At 42.1% G+C, this 16,159-nt stretch overlaps 1 protein-coding gene across 1 annotated transcript in view; it reads left to right on the forward strand.

The window, feature by feature from the left end:
* LOC139159197 (vomeronasal type-2 receptor 26-like) overlaps nucleotides 1–16,159 on the forward strand; it is a 59,460-nt gene extending 43,301 nt beyond the window's left edge. Inside the window, exons 4-5 of the mRNA XM_070736549.1 lie at nucleotides 13,947–14,073; nucleotides 15,255–16,159. Coding sequence (XP_070592650.1) covers nucleotides 13,947–14,073; nucleotides 15,255–16,159 — 1,032 coding nt within the window. The remainder of the gene's footprint in view (nucleotides 1–13,946; nucleotides 14,074–15,254) is intronic.

Here is a 16,159-nt window from a genome sequence, read left to right on the forward strand (position 1 = left end):
TAACAATAACTCTCTGATGTCTATGCTTCAGCCAGCTGCAAATCCATTGAACTATCCAGGGATTAAGTCCAATCTTCACTAATTTATCTATCAGCTCTTTATGTGGAACCATATCAAAGGCTTTGCTGAAGTCCAGGTAGGCAATATCCACGGCACCACCTTCATCCAACACCTTTGTGACATAGTCAAAGAAATCAATGAGATTAGTCTGACATGATTTGCCTTCAGTAAAGCCATGCTGATTTGGGTCCAATAAGTTATTGTTTTTTAGGTGCTGATTTATCCTCTTTTTGAGTAGAGTCTCCATCATTTTAACTACAACTGATGTCAAGCTAACTGGCCTGTAGTTACCAGCTTCTTCTCTACTGCCCTTCTTGTGAATAGGCACAACACTGGCCATTCTCCAATCCTCAGGAACTTCTCCTGTTAACAAGGATTTGTTAAACAAATCAGTCAGGGGGGTAGTAATGACAGATCTGAGTTCTTTAAGAACTCTGGGGTGGATGCCATCTGGACCCATTGCCTTATTTATCTTTAATCGTTCAAGTTCTTCTAAGACATCGGCTTCTAAGATCACTGGAGCTGAATCCGTACAGCTGGAAGCAATGCTATATCCCTCTATAGTATTATTTTGTACGGTGTCTTTTGAGAAAACTGAACAGAAGTAGCTATTGAAATGGTCAGCGATCTCCTTATTCCCATTAATGCATGTATTATTCCCGGTACTAAGTTTCGTGATGCCGCTGTTTTTCTTCTTCTTATCACTAATATATCTGAAGAAGGTTTTATCCCCCCTTCTTTACAGATTTGGCAATTTCTTCCTCTTTTGAGGCTTTAGCAGCATATATTATCTGTTTCGCCTCCTTCTGTCTCATTTTATACACCTCCCTATCAGCTATACTTCCAGACTCTTTATACCTCCTATAGGCAGCCTTTTTTTCATTGACTATAGCCCTTACATCGTTGCTAAACCATAGCGGTTTCTTCTTCCTTTTACCTTTAGTTATTTGTCTTACATACAGTCCAGTGGCTTTTAAGATGGGCTTTTTTAATACAGTCCACTGGGTGCTCGCTCCTGCCATTTTATCCCTCCCCTTTAATTCATTTTCTAAATATTCCCCCATTGCATTAAAATTTGTTTTTCTGAAATCCAATACTTTGGTTGCATTATAGGATTGCTCACAATTAGTTTTTACATCAAACCACAAACATAGATGGTCACTGCATCCTAAATTTTCTCCCACCTTGACATCTGAAACCCAATTCCCATTCGTAAAAACTAAATCTAGAATATTCTCCCCTCTAGTTGGTGTCTTAACCAGCTGTGCCAGAGCTGCTCCTGTAAAGGCCTCTACTATATTCTTACTTTTGCATGTAAGGGCACTGAGGATATTCCAGTCAACATCAGGCATGTTGAAATCACCCATAACCACAATATCTCCCTTTACTGCCATTTGGGTAATTTCATCCACCATCTTGTTGTCATATTCCTCGGATTGCCCTGGAGGTCTATAGATCACCCCAATTCTAATGACAGAACCTTCTTTATTTTGCATGCAAATCCAGAGAGTCTCTAGATCTTGACATGTATTGTGAATTAGTGTTGTTTTTAGACTTTCTTTAATATAAATGGCTACTCCACCTCCCCTTCTCTCTATTCTATCCTTCCTATACAGTGTATATCCTGGTATGGATATTTCCCATTCATTAGAATCCTTAAACCATGTCTCAGTTATGGCAACCAGGTCCAAATTATCTCTATATATTATGGCCATTAATTCACAGAGCTTGTTGCTCAAGCTTCGAGCATTCGTGCACATTACCCGAAGAACATTATTTTCATTATTAGTTTGCCCCTTATTATCAACAACTACATCTATTTCATTTGCAGCTCCCTTTTCATAAGCTTCCAAAAACTGCTTTATCCTCATTGGTCGGGGACAGAAATCACCCACATCAGTTACATCTCTGTCCCCTTTACCTCTGTCCCCTTTCCTTCATAGGACCATTTTGCTGCTTGTCCAAGGACCCCTCCCCTTTCTTCCTTCATAGGACCATTTTGCTGCTTGTCTAAGAACCCCTCCCCTTTCTTCCTTCATAGGACCATTTCGCTGCTTTTCCAAGAACCCCTCCCCTTTCTTCCTTCATAGGACCATTTCGCTGCTTGTCCAAGAACCCCTCCCCTTTCTTCCTTCATAGGACCATTTCGCTGCTTGTCCAAGAACCCCTCCCCTTTCTTCCTTCATAGGACCATTTCGCTGCTTGTCCAAGAACCCCTCCCCTTTCTTCCTTCATAGGACCATTTCACTGCTTGTCCAAGAACCCCTCCCCTTTCTTCCTTCATACATACCCTTTTGCTGCCTGTCCAACCACCCCACTAGCCTTGCTTTATCCACCTGCCCCATTTTTCTTCACAAATCTAATATTAAAAGAAAACTAAAAACCCTATCATAATTAAAAAACCAAACAGCACATACATACCAAACATAAATTATAATAAGCCTGGGGGAAAGGTGTCTCAAATCCCCCATGCCTGGCGGTATAGGTGGGTCTTAAGTAGTTTACGGAAGACAAGGAGGGTGGGAGCAGTTCTAATCTCTGGGGGGAGTTGATTCCAGAGAGCCGGGACCGCCACAGAGAAGGCTCATCCCCTGGGGCCCGCCAGATGACATTGTTTAGTCGACAGGACCTGGAGAAGGCCAACTCTGTGGGACCTTATCGGTCGCTGGGGTTCATGCGGTAGCAGGCGGTTCCGGAGGTATTCTGGTCCAATGCCATGTAGGGCTTTAAAGGTCATGACCAACACTTTGAATTGTGACCGGAAACTGATCAGCAGCCAATGCAGGCCACGGAGTGTTGTTGATACGTGGGCGAATCTGGGAAGCCCCACGATGGCTCTCGCGGCTGCGTTCTGCACGTTCTGGAGTTTCCGAACACTTTTCAAAGGTAGCCCCATGTAGAGAGCATTGCAGTAATTGAACCTTGAGGTGATAAGGGCATGAGTGACTGTGAGCAATGACTCCCTGTCCAAATAGGGCCGCACCTGGGCAAAAGCCCTCCTCGCCACAGCCGAAAGATGATGTTCCAATGTCAGCTGTGGATCAAGGAGGACGCCCAAGTTGCGCACCCTCTCTGAGGTGGTCAATAGTTCCCCCCCCAGGGTAATGGACGGACAGATGGAATTGTCCTTCGGAGGCAATACCCACAGCCACTCCGTCTTGTCTGGATTGAGTTTGAGTTTGTTGACACCCATCCAGTCCCCAACAGCCTCCAGGCACCGGCACATCACTTCCACTGCATCGTTGACTGGACATGGGGTGGAGATGTACAACTGGGTATCATCGGCATATTGATGATACCTCACCGCATGCCCTTGGATCAGGGCCGCCGATAGACGGGTATTACTGGGAGGGGCGTACCGGGCCCGGGAAAATTGAATAATGGCGGGGGCCCGGCGCTTCTCCTGCTGAGCCCAGTCCTCTCCCGGTGGCTTTCGGCTCCTCCCGTCCTCCAGTCCCAGAGTAAAGCGTGCGGCAAAGGTAGGAGCCCCTTCAAGGTGGCGGTTGCAACTTGCGCTTGTGTTAAATTTTGTTTCTTTCCTAAGCAGCCTTCTGTGTAAAAAAATCCATTTGGGAACAAGTCGTTCCCAAATGGATTTTTTTACACAGAAGGCTGCTTAGGAAAGAAACAAAATTTAACACAAGCGCAAGTTGTAGGCTTCGCACGCGTGCGCCAGCGTCCCACAAAAGGCCCCCCGCGCACCCTTTTCCAAGGGCGCGCCCGAAGCCGCGCCCGCGCCCCCCCGCGCCTCTAGCCCCCTCGCGCCGCCGTGGCTACTCGCCGCTGCCCTCGCCCGCCCGTCTGCTCCGCCTCTCTTCCCTGCAGGCATTCTCACAGCGGGGGCTACCGCGCTCTCTCCATCTCCCTGCTAGCCTGCCGGAGCATTCAAAGTAAGAGCAAAGGTTTTTCTTACTTTGAGTTTTCCGGGTTGGGCTGGCAGCAGGGGATGGGGAGAGCGCGCGTCAGCCCGCGCGCCCGACATTCCAGGCGCCGTCCCGGTGCGACGCCCCAGAGACCCCTGACCCCGGTTTCCTGGATTCCTGGTGACGGCGACCGAGCCCTGACCAGCGGGCTCCCGACCGAGCCCTGCCGCGGGAAAGGGAAGGGAGGGGACAGCATCGAGAGCATTTTGAACGCGGCACCCGCCCTGGTGCAGCTGAACGCTTGGATCCCTCCTTCTTCTTCTGCCGTCGCCGCCGCGGCCTTCAGCCCGGCTCTGCTTTCCCGCCCGAGCACCTCGTGGCTTCATGGATGACCTTGCTGGCCCCCACAGCAGTCAGGGTCCCTCAGCGCTGTTGGCGGGTCACTCAGAGTTGACCCACGGCCGGTCTCCTGCCTTTTAAGATCCGCGCTCTGTTTCTTCTCTCAGCAGACTTGCAGACGGCGGTTTCATGGACACGTTGGATCTTTAATTTTACCTCAGATTGTTTGGTTTTAGCACGTCCCCCGCCCCCCCAAAAAAACCCCACCTGAAGAAGTGGCACCTTAATAAATTATGACAGTCACTTCCCCGGTTTCCCTCTTTATATCTGTACAGTATTTGTATCTGAGTGCCCTCCTGGGGTGAAGCACAGCATCATACATGAGGAAAATTGCATCCCTTTTTCAGGCCAGGATTGAGCGAAGTTTACACGATGTGAGGGAAGAGAGGGCCGGGAGGACACAGAAGGGAAGGAAGGAAGGAAAAATAGGGAGGGAAGGGAGGGAAGGGAAGGAAAGATGGAGGGGAAGGAAGGGGAAGAGGGAGGAGAAGGAAACAGGAAGAAGAGATAGGTTGGTTGGAATGAAGGAAGAAGGGAAAGAAGGAGAAAGGGGAAGGGAAGGAAGGAAAGGAAAAGAGGGAGGGGGAAAGGAAGGAAGGAGAGGTAGGTTGATTGTAATTGAAAATTACAATTGAAAGTAATTGAAAATTACAATTGAAAGTAATTGAAAATTACTTTCGCCAGCCTCCGGAGAACGAGAGAGAGTGAGAGCAATGACAGAACAAGATAGAGATAGAGAGAGAGAGAAATAGGGGGGAGAAAGAGATAGCAAGAGAAAGAGAACGAGAGAGAGAAAGAGTGTGAGAGAGAAAGCAAGAGAGAGAGAGAAAGAAAACAAGAGGGAAAGTGAGAAAAAGAGTGAGAGAAAGAGGGGGAGAGATAGAGAAAGAGAGAAAGAAAAGAGAGAGATGAGAGAGGAAGGAAAGCAAGATAGAGAAAGAGAGAGAGAAGGAGAGAGAGAAAGAGAGAGAGAGGAAGAAAGCAAGATAGAGAGAGAGAGAGAGAGATGAGAGAGGAAGGAAGAGAGTCAGAGAGAGGAAGAAAGCAAGATAGAGAAAGAAAGAAAGAGATGAGAGAGGAAGGGAGTGAGAAAGAGAAAGAAAGAAAGAGATGAGAGAGGAAGAAAGAGAGAGAGAGAAGAGTGGAAGGAAGAGAGAGAGAAATGATAGAAAAAAGGGGAGAAAAAAAGAGAAATGAGAAAATGATTGAGGCAGAGAATGACAGAAAAGAGAGAGAAACAGAGAGAGAAGTGATTCTTGATTTAAAGCATATGGTAAAAGCACTTAAATAATAACAGAGAAAAAAACCCAGCCCTCACCTGTTTTTATTAATAGTTTTGCTGGTTGTTTTAGTTTTAATAGTAATGGATTTTGGTTTTTTAAAATTATTATTGACAAAATTGAACGGGTCCAAAGACGGGCTACAAGAATGGTGGAAGGTCTTAAGCCTAAAATGTATCAGGAAAGACTTCATGAACTCAATCTGTATAGTCTGGAGGACAGAAGGAAAAGGGGGGACATGATCTAAACATTTAAATATGTTAAAGGGTTAAATAAGGTCCAGGAGAGAAGTGTTTTTAATAGGAAAGTGAACACAAGAACAAGGGGACACAATCTGAAGTTAGTTGGGGGAAAGATCAAAAGCAACCTGAGAAAACATTATTTCACTGAAAGAGTAGTAGATGCTTGGAACAAACTTCCAGCAGACGTGGTTGGTAAATCCACAGTAACTGAATTTAAACATGCCTGGGATAAACATATATCCATCCTAAGATAAAATACAGGAAATAGTATAAGGGCAGACTAGATGGACCATGAGGTCTTTTTCTGCCATCAGTCTTCTATGTTTCTATGTTTCTATTAATTTCTTTTAATAAAAAAGAAGGGATTTATTTATTTATTTATTTATTATTTATTTCTATGCCGCCCAGTCCCAAGTTTTTCCTTATTTCCAGATTGCATTTCTTCTTGGTGAGGTTCCGCCCATTGCTTCTTGTACTACCTTCAGATGGCATGGAGAATAAATAGATGCCATCTGCTCTGTGGCAGCCCTTTAAGGATTGGGAAACTACTATTATATTCCTCCTCAGTGTTCTATTTGTTGAGCTAAACATACTCGTTCTCTTAGCCCTTGTTCATAGGATTTAGCCTCTAGGCCAGGGGTGTCAAACTCAATTTCATTGAGGGCCACATCAGGGCTGTGTTTGACCTCAGAGGGCCGGGGGAGGGCTTGCCCAGGGTGTGTAGCCATGGTGGGCATGGCACGGGATTTGGGGGGCAGTAGTTTTAAAATGGCCAGGGGGGGGCCCCAGACACTTAGGCTGTATGGGGCCCCAAAATTCCTGATGGCGGCTCTGCCTTGGATGATCTCACCCAAGCCTGGCTCCAGTTCCTTGGCAATCATCAGAGCCTGCAAACTTAAAAGCGCTTGTTTTGGCCACTGCTCACAGCCGAGAGAAAAGCCATGGTTCGTAAGTTGAAAATGGTTCATGAGTAGAAGCAAAAAAACCCTTGAACACACTGTTCGTATCTTGAAAAGTTCATACGTAGAGGTACCACTGTACAGAAAAGAGAAAAAGTAAGTAGAGGTACCACTGTACAGAAAAGAGAAAAAGTAAGTAGAGGTACCACTGTACAGAAAAAAGAAAAAGAAAAAAAGAAGAAAAAACATATATACATATTTGTTTATTTATTATTTATTTGTTTTGTCAAGTACGTATTGGTGGTATACAAAGATATAATAATATTTATATACATGATACTAGAAAAAGAGAAACGTTAGGACAGGGGACGAAAGGCACTCTCGTGCACTTATGCATGCCCCTTACTGTAAAAGCAAATAATGTGTGCAATTGGGGAAACCACAGTGAGGGTGGAGGCCCTGTTTCCTCCCAGGAGATTCCTAGAGAGGGCCCATGGATGCTTCTCCTTGCCTTTTCCGGTTACAGTTTCGGAGGCTCGGGTATGTAAGTGGAAAATGGTTCTTGAGAAAAGGCAAAAAAATCTTGAACACCTGGTTCTTATCTAGAAAAGTTCGTAAGTAGAGGCGTTCTTTGATAGAGGTACCATTGTATATGGAGATCTACTGAAAAAGTAAATCATAAACAAGTCCTATTTTTAACATTAGGCAGGGTTCAAGGTTACAGATTTCTTTCTTAGCAAGAGAAGACAGGCAGAACTACAATTAATCGCCATCAACTTAAGGTGGCACCAAACTGTTTAGTTTTGGGTGACCTTCCCTAGGTGTTTCAGGAGACAAGAGAGTGCATTGAAAGAGAACACTCAATTTCTTTCTTCAGTATCACTGCCTAGACACGTCCAGAAAGCAAGGATCACAAGCCCTCTAAGAGTATACCTATAATTTTTCACGATGGTTTTCTCCAGCTTCTCCTTCACACATGGAGGCCCAGAAGTAGTTCAGGATCCCCAGAGGAGATGTTGCTTCTTAGAGTAATTATTAAAATCCTGGTCTGTGAGGTATCTCCTGATATTTCTCCAGTGATTACCTGTGATGTAAACATCAGACTGAAGCAACTTGAAAGGGATCTCATCTTGCATCAGAAAAGGATAAATGTCTCAGGTCGCACTCTGCATTGCACAAATTTTTGGGACATTCAGGGAATGGGCTTCTTGAATCTATCTTTCCTTTCTCCCCTTTCCAGGTGAAGTTCTGTTTATCTCCCTCTCAGTCAAGAAAGTCATTCTCATTTCCATCTTGTGAGAGTGCTTTGATTTCTTCAAACTCACTTGTTCTTCCTTAGAATTAGGAAGAGAATTGATTCAGTCCCATGCATTATGGACCTCCTCCTTCTCTTTCTGCTTCTGCTGATGTCCCAGCCAGTCTCTGGGAAGCTGAGAACGAAGTGCCTGCAGAGTTTTCAGAAACATGAGGGAAGAAAACGATGGAGCTATTACAAGCCAGGAGGCCACCTCATTAGTATATTCGCTTTTGCCACAGTAATATCTGATGCAATGTTGTCTTTCAACACATCTCCTGATACTCAATCTCCCTTGTAAGTCATTCAGTGTGATGGAATTGCATTCTCTCCATTTCCAATCATAACACTCTTCTTTTCTTTCACTTACTGCTATATTGTAGGACCTGTTTTAATTTGTTGAATTATTTGGATTACCATGGCCACTCTCTTAAATCTTATTTTTTGAGACCCAAATCTAAATCTAACCCCAGCCCCCAAGTCTTGTAGAACCATGAATTAATCACAACTAGTTTATTGAAAAAAATTGTATTTACCTCTATCCAATCCATCTCCCTATTTTTATAACCATTCATTGATATTCAATGCCTGATTTTAGTAAGAATATATTATGGTTTTGTTTTTAGAATTGCTTTTCTGGGTCACTTAAGGTAAATCCTCTTTGCTGATGATTCTATTTTAATGGTTGAATTATTTTGAATCTTGATCATCGCACAAATTAAGTTGAGCACTATTACAAAGAATGATATATTTGTGAATATTAAATCTTCCCAACTTTCATAATAATTAAACAGTGGTATTTTTTACAGTATTGCGTTTACTAATCCAGAAAGAATTCTATGCTTCATTTTTGCCATTCAAGAAGTCAACAAGAATTTTCAACTTTTGTGCAATCTCACACTTGGCTACAACATCCATGACAATTATTTGAACACCTGTGCCACTTCAGATGCCTTGCTAGACATGCTCTCAACTGGAGAAGCCAATGTTCCCAACTACAGCTGTGGCAAGAAGGACAACCTGATGGCTGTTCTTGATGGATCTCTTGATGACATTTCCATTCAGGTGTCAACATTAGTAGGCACCTACAAAGTCCCACAGGTTTGATTGTGTGTTTCTCTGTATGGTAAAGTGAGCAGGTTGTTGGTAGGTGGGTAATAGATTCAATCATATCTTTTCTTTGGAATTCAAGAACTGCTTTTCACCATGGCCATTGTTGACTCAAGTAAGACATGAATAAATTGGACACAATGTTAGATATGGAACATTTAAGCAAATCTTCAAAACGAACTGATTTGCAATTGCAGTGCTCTAGAGATAGAAGACACAATACGTTAATTTTATTAAAAAAGAGAAAGACACCTGTCCCATATTAGACAAATGCTTATAATAAAACATCCTAATATTCTGGATATCATATTCTTTATCTTGATAAAGCTTAAGGGTTAAGAACCATAAACTATTCTAATATATTTGTGAGAACCACACTGGATGTGTTAAAACCTTACATTTGGACTTCATCTGATCTAAATATAATACACTGTTCTTTATTGTTTCTTCAGATGAGTTATAGAATTGTTTCAGAGGCTCTGAGTGAGCCAGCAAAGGCTTTTCTTATTTTGAATACGTATTCCGAGTGGGCTAGCAGGGAGATAGGGAGCGCGCGCAAAACCGCCCGTGCGCCCCCGACATTGAATATCACCTTCCGCCGGCCCCGCCTCTCATGCAAACCCCCTTGCTGAGAGCCCGGGGCGAAAGTCCTCTCGGCAAATGTGAGGCGGGCAGGGCGTGCGCGCGTCACCGCTGAGAAGAACGGAGAGAGAACGAGAGTGAGTGAAAGCAACAGACAGCAAGATAGAGAGAAAGTGAGAAAGAGAGAGTGAGAGAAAGGGGGGGAGAGAAAGAGATAGCAAGAGAGAGAGAACAAGAGAGAGAAAGAGCGTGAGAAACAAAACAAGAGAGAAAGAGTGAGAGAGAGAGAAAGCAAAAGAGACAGAAAGAAAACAAGAGAGAGAAAGTGAGAAGAAGAGAGAGAAAGAGGGGGAGAGAGAGAGAAAGAGAGAGGGGGAGAGAGAGAAAGAGAGGGAGAAAGAGAGGGAAAGGGGGGAGAGATAGCAAGAGAGGGAGAGAGAAAGCGAGAGGGAAAGGGGGAGAGAGGGGGGAGAGAAAGAGGAGATAAAGGAAGAGGAGAGAGAGAAAGGAAGAGAAAGAAAGAAAGAGGGATAGAAAGAGAGAGAGAGTGAGAGATGCTCAGTGAGCCTTTCTTTGAAGTTGCCTTTCTTTCTTTCTTTCTTTCTCTTTCTTTCTTTCTTTCTTGCTCTTTTTCTTTCTCTCTTTTACCTTTCCTTCCTCTATTTCTTTCCTTTCTCCTTCCTACCTTCTTCCCTCCCTCCCTCCAGTCCTTCCTCTCTTACTCTCCCCTTTCATAAGTTTCCTTGCTTCCTTCCTCTGTTCCTGTCCCTTCCCTCTTTCCTTCTTTCTTCCTTCCTTCCTTCCTTTCCTCCCTTCCTTTCCTCCCTCCATTTCTTGCTTTCCTTTTCCTTCCTCCCTTCTTTCCTCCCTCATTCCCTTCTTTCACTCCTTCCTCTCTTACTCTCCCCTTTCACACCTTTCTTTGCTTCTTTGCACCCTTCTTCTGTTCCTGTACCTTCCCTCTTTCCTTCCTTCCTTCCCACCCTCCGTCCATTCATTCACCCATTCCTCTCTTGATCGCCCCTTTTACGGCGCCGCTACAGCTAGCTCCCCCCCCCCCACCGGGCCATGGAAAACTGGTCTAGCTGAAAGCCGGTCCCTGGTGCAAAAAAGGTTGGGGACCTCTGGTCTAAGGTTAAAGTTTTTGTAGTGCATTCCAGGCATTGGTCACTCTGCTGCTGAAGTCAAATTTTCAGCAGTCGAGTTTGGAGCAGTTTACATTGAGTTTGAATCTATTGCATATTTGTGTATTGTTGCAGTTGAAGCTGAAGTAATCATTGACCGGTAGGACATTGTGGCAGATGATTTTATGAACTACATTTAGATCAGATTGAAGGCAATGAAGTTCTAGGCGATCTAAACCCAAAATTCCAAGTTCGATGGAATAAGGTATTGTGTTGCGAGTAGAGAAGTAGAGGACCCTTATTTTGAAACATTTCTGGACTTTCTCAATTGTATTAATGTCCAATATGCAGTGCAGGTTCCAGACAGATGAGCTGTGTTTGAGAATTGGTCTAGCAAATTTATTTTATTTATTTGTTCTTTGTCCAATACACAATACATATGGAAGAGAATAGAAATTGAGTAATATATATAAAGATAGTATGTAAAATAGAAGAGAAAATATATGAGAGGAAGAAAATATATATGATATATGAAATAAAGGAAAGACAATTGGACAGGGGACGTTAGGCACACCGGTGCACTTATGTACGTCCCTTACTGGCCTCTTAGGAAGTTGGAGAGGTCAATCGTGGATAGTCTAAGGGAGAAATGTTGGGGATTGGGGGTTGACACTATTGAGTCCGGTAATGAGTTCCACGCTTCAACAACTCGATTGCTAAAGTCATATTTGTTACAGTCAAGTTTGGAGCGGTTAATATTAAGTTTGAATCTCTTGCATGCTCTTGTGTTGTTGCGGTTGAAGCTGAAGTAGTCGTTGACTGGAAGGACGTATTTTTTGTATGCTCAATTTAGCAGTGTAATTTTGCCATTGAAGCAGCTATGCAAGATTAGAGTAACTTGAACGAATTTGCAGTAATACAATCTGGAACACTACCACCCCTGCTCCTACTGCTAAGAAGGTGTTCAATTAAAATGGCACCAAAATGACTGGTCATACATGACATAATGCCTCAAACTAGAAAATTGAAGTAGTGCAAATGACTTTGATCCCCCCCAAAAACACTTTCTATAATGAGATGAAGTGTGTCAATTTGTAATGAAATGCTACTTAGGCTTGTCTTTGGTTGTAAACCCCTTGAATTCAATTGCTTATCTTGATTGTCAACTGCCAGGTCTTCCACTAAAACAGAGAATTCTCCAAATTTAAGTCACAAATATATGTGGGTTTGTCTTTCCATGTCATCTAATGATAGTTCTAATTTTGGGAGGTAGTGGAGGGGAGTGGATTTTTTGGGGGGGAAATCTATGGTTCTTGGGGGCTCAAAGAGTTGGACAAAAGTAATGATTAACAACAAAACTGTATTTCTTCAATAGAAAGGACTTTGTCTTGAATACCTAACTGGCAGTGAAGGGCTACCAATTTTTTTTACTACCACACTGTGGGGGTGGCTTATATAGGACGCCCTGCATTTTCTTTCAACATCTAAAAAAATGTACTATCCAAAAACACCTTGATACTCTCCAAAAAGACCTTGACGCTGTTTCTGAGTGGTCTAACACATGGCAACTCCAAATCTCAACTAGCAAATGCTCTGTCCTACACATTGGGAAGAAGAATCTGAACTCCAAATACGAACTGAATAATCAAATTATCACAGATAATCCCCACTCGGTTAAAGACCTTGGTATACTAATAACAAAAGATTTAAGTGCCAAAGCACACTGCAACAATATAGCCAAGAAGGCTTCAAGAGTTGTAAACCTAATCCTACGTAGCTTCTGCTCTGGCAATCTCACACTACTTACCAGAGCTTACAAAACTTTTGCCAGACCCATCCTCGAATACAGCTCATCTGTTTGGAACCCATATCACATCTCAGACATTAACACCCTTGAAAATATCCAAAGATAGTTCACCAGAAGAGCCCTTCACTCCTCCACTCGAAATAGAATACCCTATGAGACTAGACTTTCAATCCTGGGCCTAGAAAGTTTAGAACTAAGACGCCTTAAACAAGATCTAAGTATTGCCCACAAGATCATATGCTGCAACATCCTGCCTGTCGGTGACTACTTCAGCTTCAACCACAACAACACAAGAGCACACAACAGATTTAAACTTAATATTAACCACTCCAAACTTGACTGTAAAAAAATATGACTTCAGTAACCGAGTTGTCGAAATGTGGAACTCATTACCGGACTCCATAGTGTCATCCCCAAACCCCCAACACTTTACCCTTAGATTATCTACGGTTGACCTATCCAGATTCCTAAGAGGTCAGTAAGGGGCGAGTACAAGAGCACTAGAGTTCCTTCCGTCCCTTGTCCTATTGCTGTCCTATATCTCCTATACCTTTCTTCTATTCCTATATCTCTTCTTCTATTCTTTCATTGATATGTTCTATTACTATATCTTCTTTTCTATTATTTCTTAGATATATTTTACTATAACTATCTCCTCTATAAACTTCATGATGTATTTTACTATGTGTATATAGATATATACCCACTAAAACCCTCATTGTGTATTGGACAAAATAAATAAATAAATAAATAAATAAATAAATAAATCTTTCAGTACAAATTGGGTGCTTTGGAGTGGAGCTCCATTTTTGCTATTCCACTGCATTCCACCCTGTCCGGGCAGCAGCCCACCGCTGCTAACTGGGCTTTACAAATATCTATTTCTCACAGAGGGCTCAACTTCATGTACCATCTAAAGATGCCTTGTTAAGTGACATATTCTCATGGTTTCATCTCTCTATAATTCTAGAAACAAGACAGTAATCTTTAGTCTTATTTCACCTTTATGGCAGCTGTATGAATTGAAAATATAAATGTACAGTTATAACTAAATAATACTTCATTTAAGATTGTCAATCATAGTTTGTGAGGAATTTTTTCTTTATATCTTAACTGTAACAAGGGTTTGGTTTGTTTTCAAAGGGGAGTGGCTTTACAATATTTTTGGTTTTCCTGATCTGTAATTCAGAAGTTTGTTTCTTAAGCACACTTTCATTTTATTTTAATCAATCTAATAAACAAAAACTTGGCAGATAATTTGGAATGAATTTTGTTTTTCTCCTTAGTCTCTGCCTCAGTCCAAATGTGTGAACAATTGTCACCCTGGATTTGTAAAACGGGCATGGAAAGAAGAACCAATCTGCTGCTATGATTGCATTCCTTGTCCAGAGGGGACCATCTCCACACAGGAAGGTGAGTGACATCAAGGGAAAAGGCATTGGATTCAACCAGAACATTTGATCAAAGTGGAAGTTAAAAGACATATCTGAACTTGACTATTTTATTCTTTATTGCTATTTTAAACATATCCAATTTATTCTATATTAGGAGGAATAAAATCTTGAAGAATAAGGCAGGAAGAGATGGAAGAAAGTAGTGGATTGGGCAAGATGAATTCTGCTAAAGGAAGTATCTTTTCTACTTGTCAGCTTGAAAATTTCCTTCCTTGTTTACCATCTAAATTCATTGAAATTTGAGAATTGGTTTCAGATGAAAGGGTTTTGCTCATCCAAACCAATTTTATCTTACAGGCCAAAAGTTACACTACTCAGTTAGTCAGTCAGTCAATCAGTCAGTCAGAAAGAGTAGTAGATGCTTGGAACAAACTTCCAGCAGATGTGGATTGTAAATCCACAGTAACTGAATTTAAACATGCCTGGAATAAACATGTATCCCTCCTAAGATAAAATACAGGAAATCGTATAAGGGCAGTCTAGATGGACCATGAGGTCTTTTTCTGCCATCAATCTTCTATGTTTCTATGCAGAGGCCAATAATGTGACGTACAAAGGCAAAAAATGGTTGAGGGGTGAGAGCCAGTGGGTGGGTGAGTCTTCGAAGAGGGGCGGCATACAAATCTAATAAATAAATAAATAAATAAATAAAATAAATAAATAAATAAATAAAATAAAATAAATAAATAAATAAATAAAAATAAAATAAATAAATAAATAAATAAAAATAAGACACATCAAAATGTTCAGTCTCTTTTAGGTGGAAAAAGTGTCTCTTATAGTCTGGAAAATTTGGTATATCTTTTCATGTGACAATACCAAAGAAATGAACATTTGTTTACAATTTAAAGCAGTGAATATACAACTTGAATAACAGTGTATTTGTGCTGTTATCAGAAAATAATGCAACACACACCCATTAAAGTCAAAAGTGCTAATATTAAACTGGATTGTAAGCTGCCTACATTTGGTTTAAGATGGGCAACCAGAAAAAAACCCTGTCTATGTCCATATCTATATTTCAGTTTACCAATTATTATGGCTTTCTTGTCCCTCAGCATCAGCTGTCATCCAAAGAAGGTCTTTGTTTGAATGTGAAAGGAGAGAATATAAAAATAATATTACTTACTGTTTTTTCAGATACTGAAAAATGCACCAAATGCCCAGATGATAAATATCCAACTGATGACAGAATCCAATGTATTCCCAAAAGACTAACCTTCCTGTCCTATGAAGAAAATCTGGGTATCATCCTGGTCTCCTTTGCTGTACTCTTGTTTCTAACCACAGGCTTGGTTTTAGCCATATTCCTTAAATACCTAGAAACTCCCATTGTCAAAGCTAACAACCGTGACCTATCTTACATCCTCCTGGTTTCCCTCTTGCACTGCTTCTTGTCCTCCTTTTTCTTCATTGGTCAACCAAGGAAAGCCACCTGCCTTCTCCGACAAACAATGTTCAGCACAATCTTCTCAGTAGCTGTGTCTTGTGTGTTAGCCAAAACAATCATGGTAGTGCTGGCCTTCCTGGCCACAAAACCAGGGAACAGGGTGAGGAGATTGTTGGGGAAGCGCTTGGCCAACTCCATCATCCTTTCTGGTTCTGCTGGAAAAATTGTAATTTGTGCAATCTGGCTTGGAGTTTCTCCTCCATTTCCTGACTCTGATTTGCATTCTCAGCCAGGAGAGATCATCCTTCAATGCAATGAAGGCTCTGTCACCATGTTTTATGTTGTTCTCAGCTACATGGGTTTCCTTGCTGCCATTTGCTTCACAGTGGCTTTCCTAGCCAGGAACCTGCCTGGGGCTTTCAATGAAGCCAAGCTGATCACCTTCAGCATGCTGGTCTTCTGCAGTGTCTGGATATCTTTCCTGCCCACCTACTTGAGCACCAAGGGGAAATATATGGTGGCCGTGCAGATTTTCTCCATCTTGGCTTCTGGTGCTGGCCTTCTGGGCTGCATCTTCTTCCCCAAATGCTACATTATCATCCTGAGACCAGATTTAAATACTAAGGAACATTTAAAGACAAAAGTTGGTATTTGA

The sequence above is a fragment of the Erythrolamprus reginae genome, chromosome 2, assembly GCF_031021105.1.
Source record: "Erythrolamprus reginae isolate rEryReg1 chromosome 2, rEryReg1.hap1, whole genome shotgun sequence".
NCBI lineage: Eukaryota > Metazoa > Chordata > Lepidosauria > Squamata > Dipsadidae > Erythrolamprus > Erythrolamprus reginae.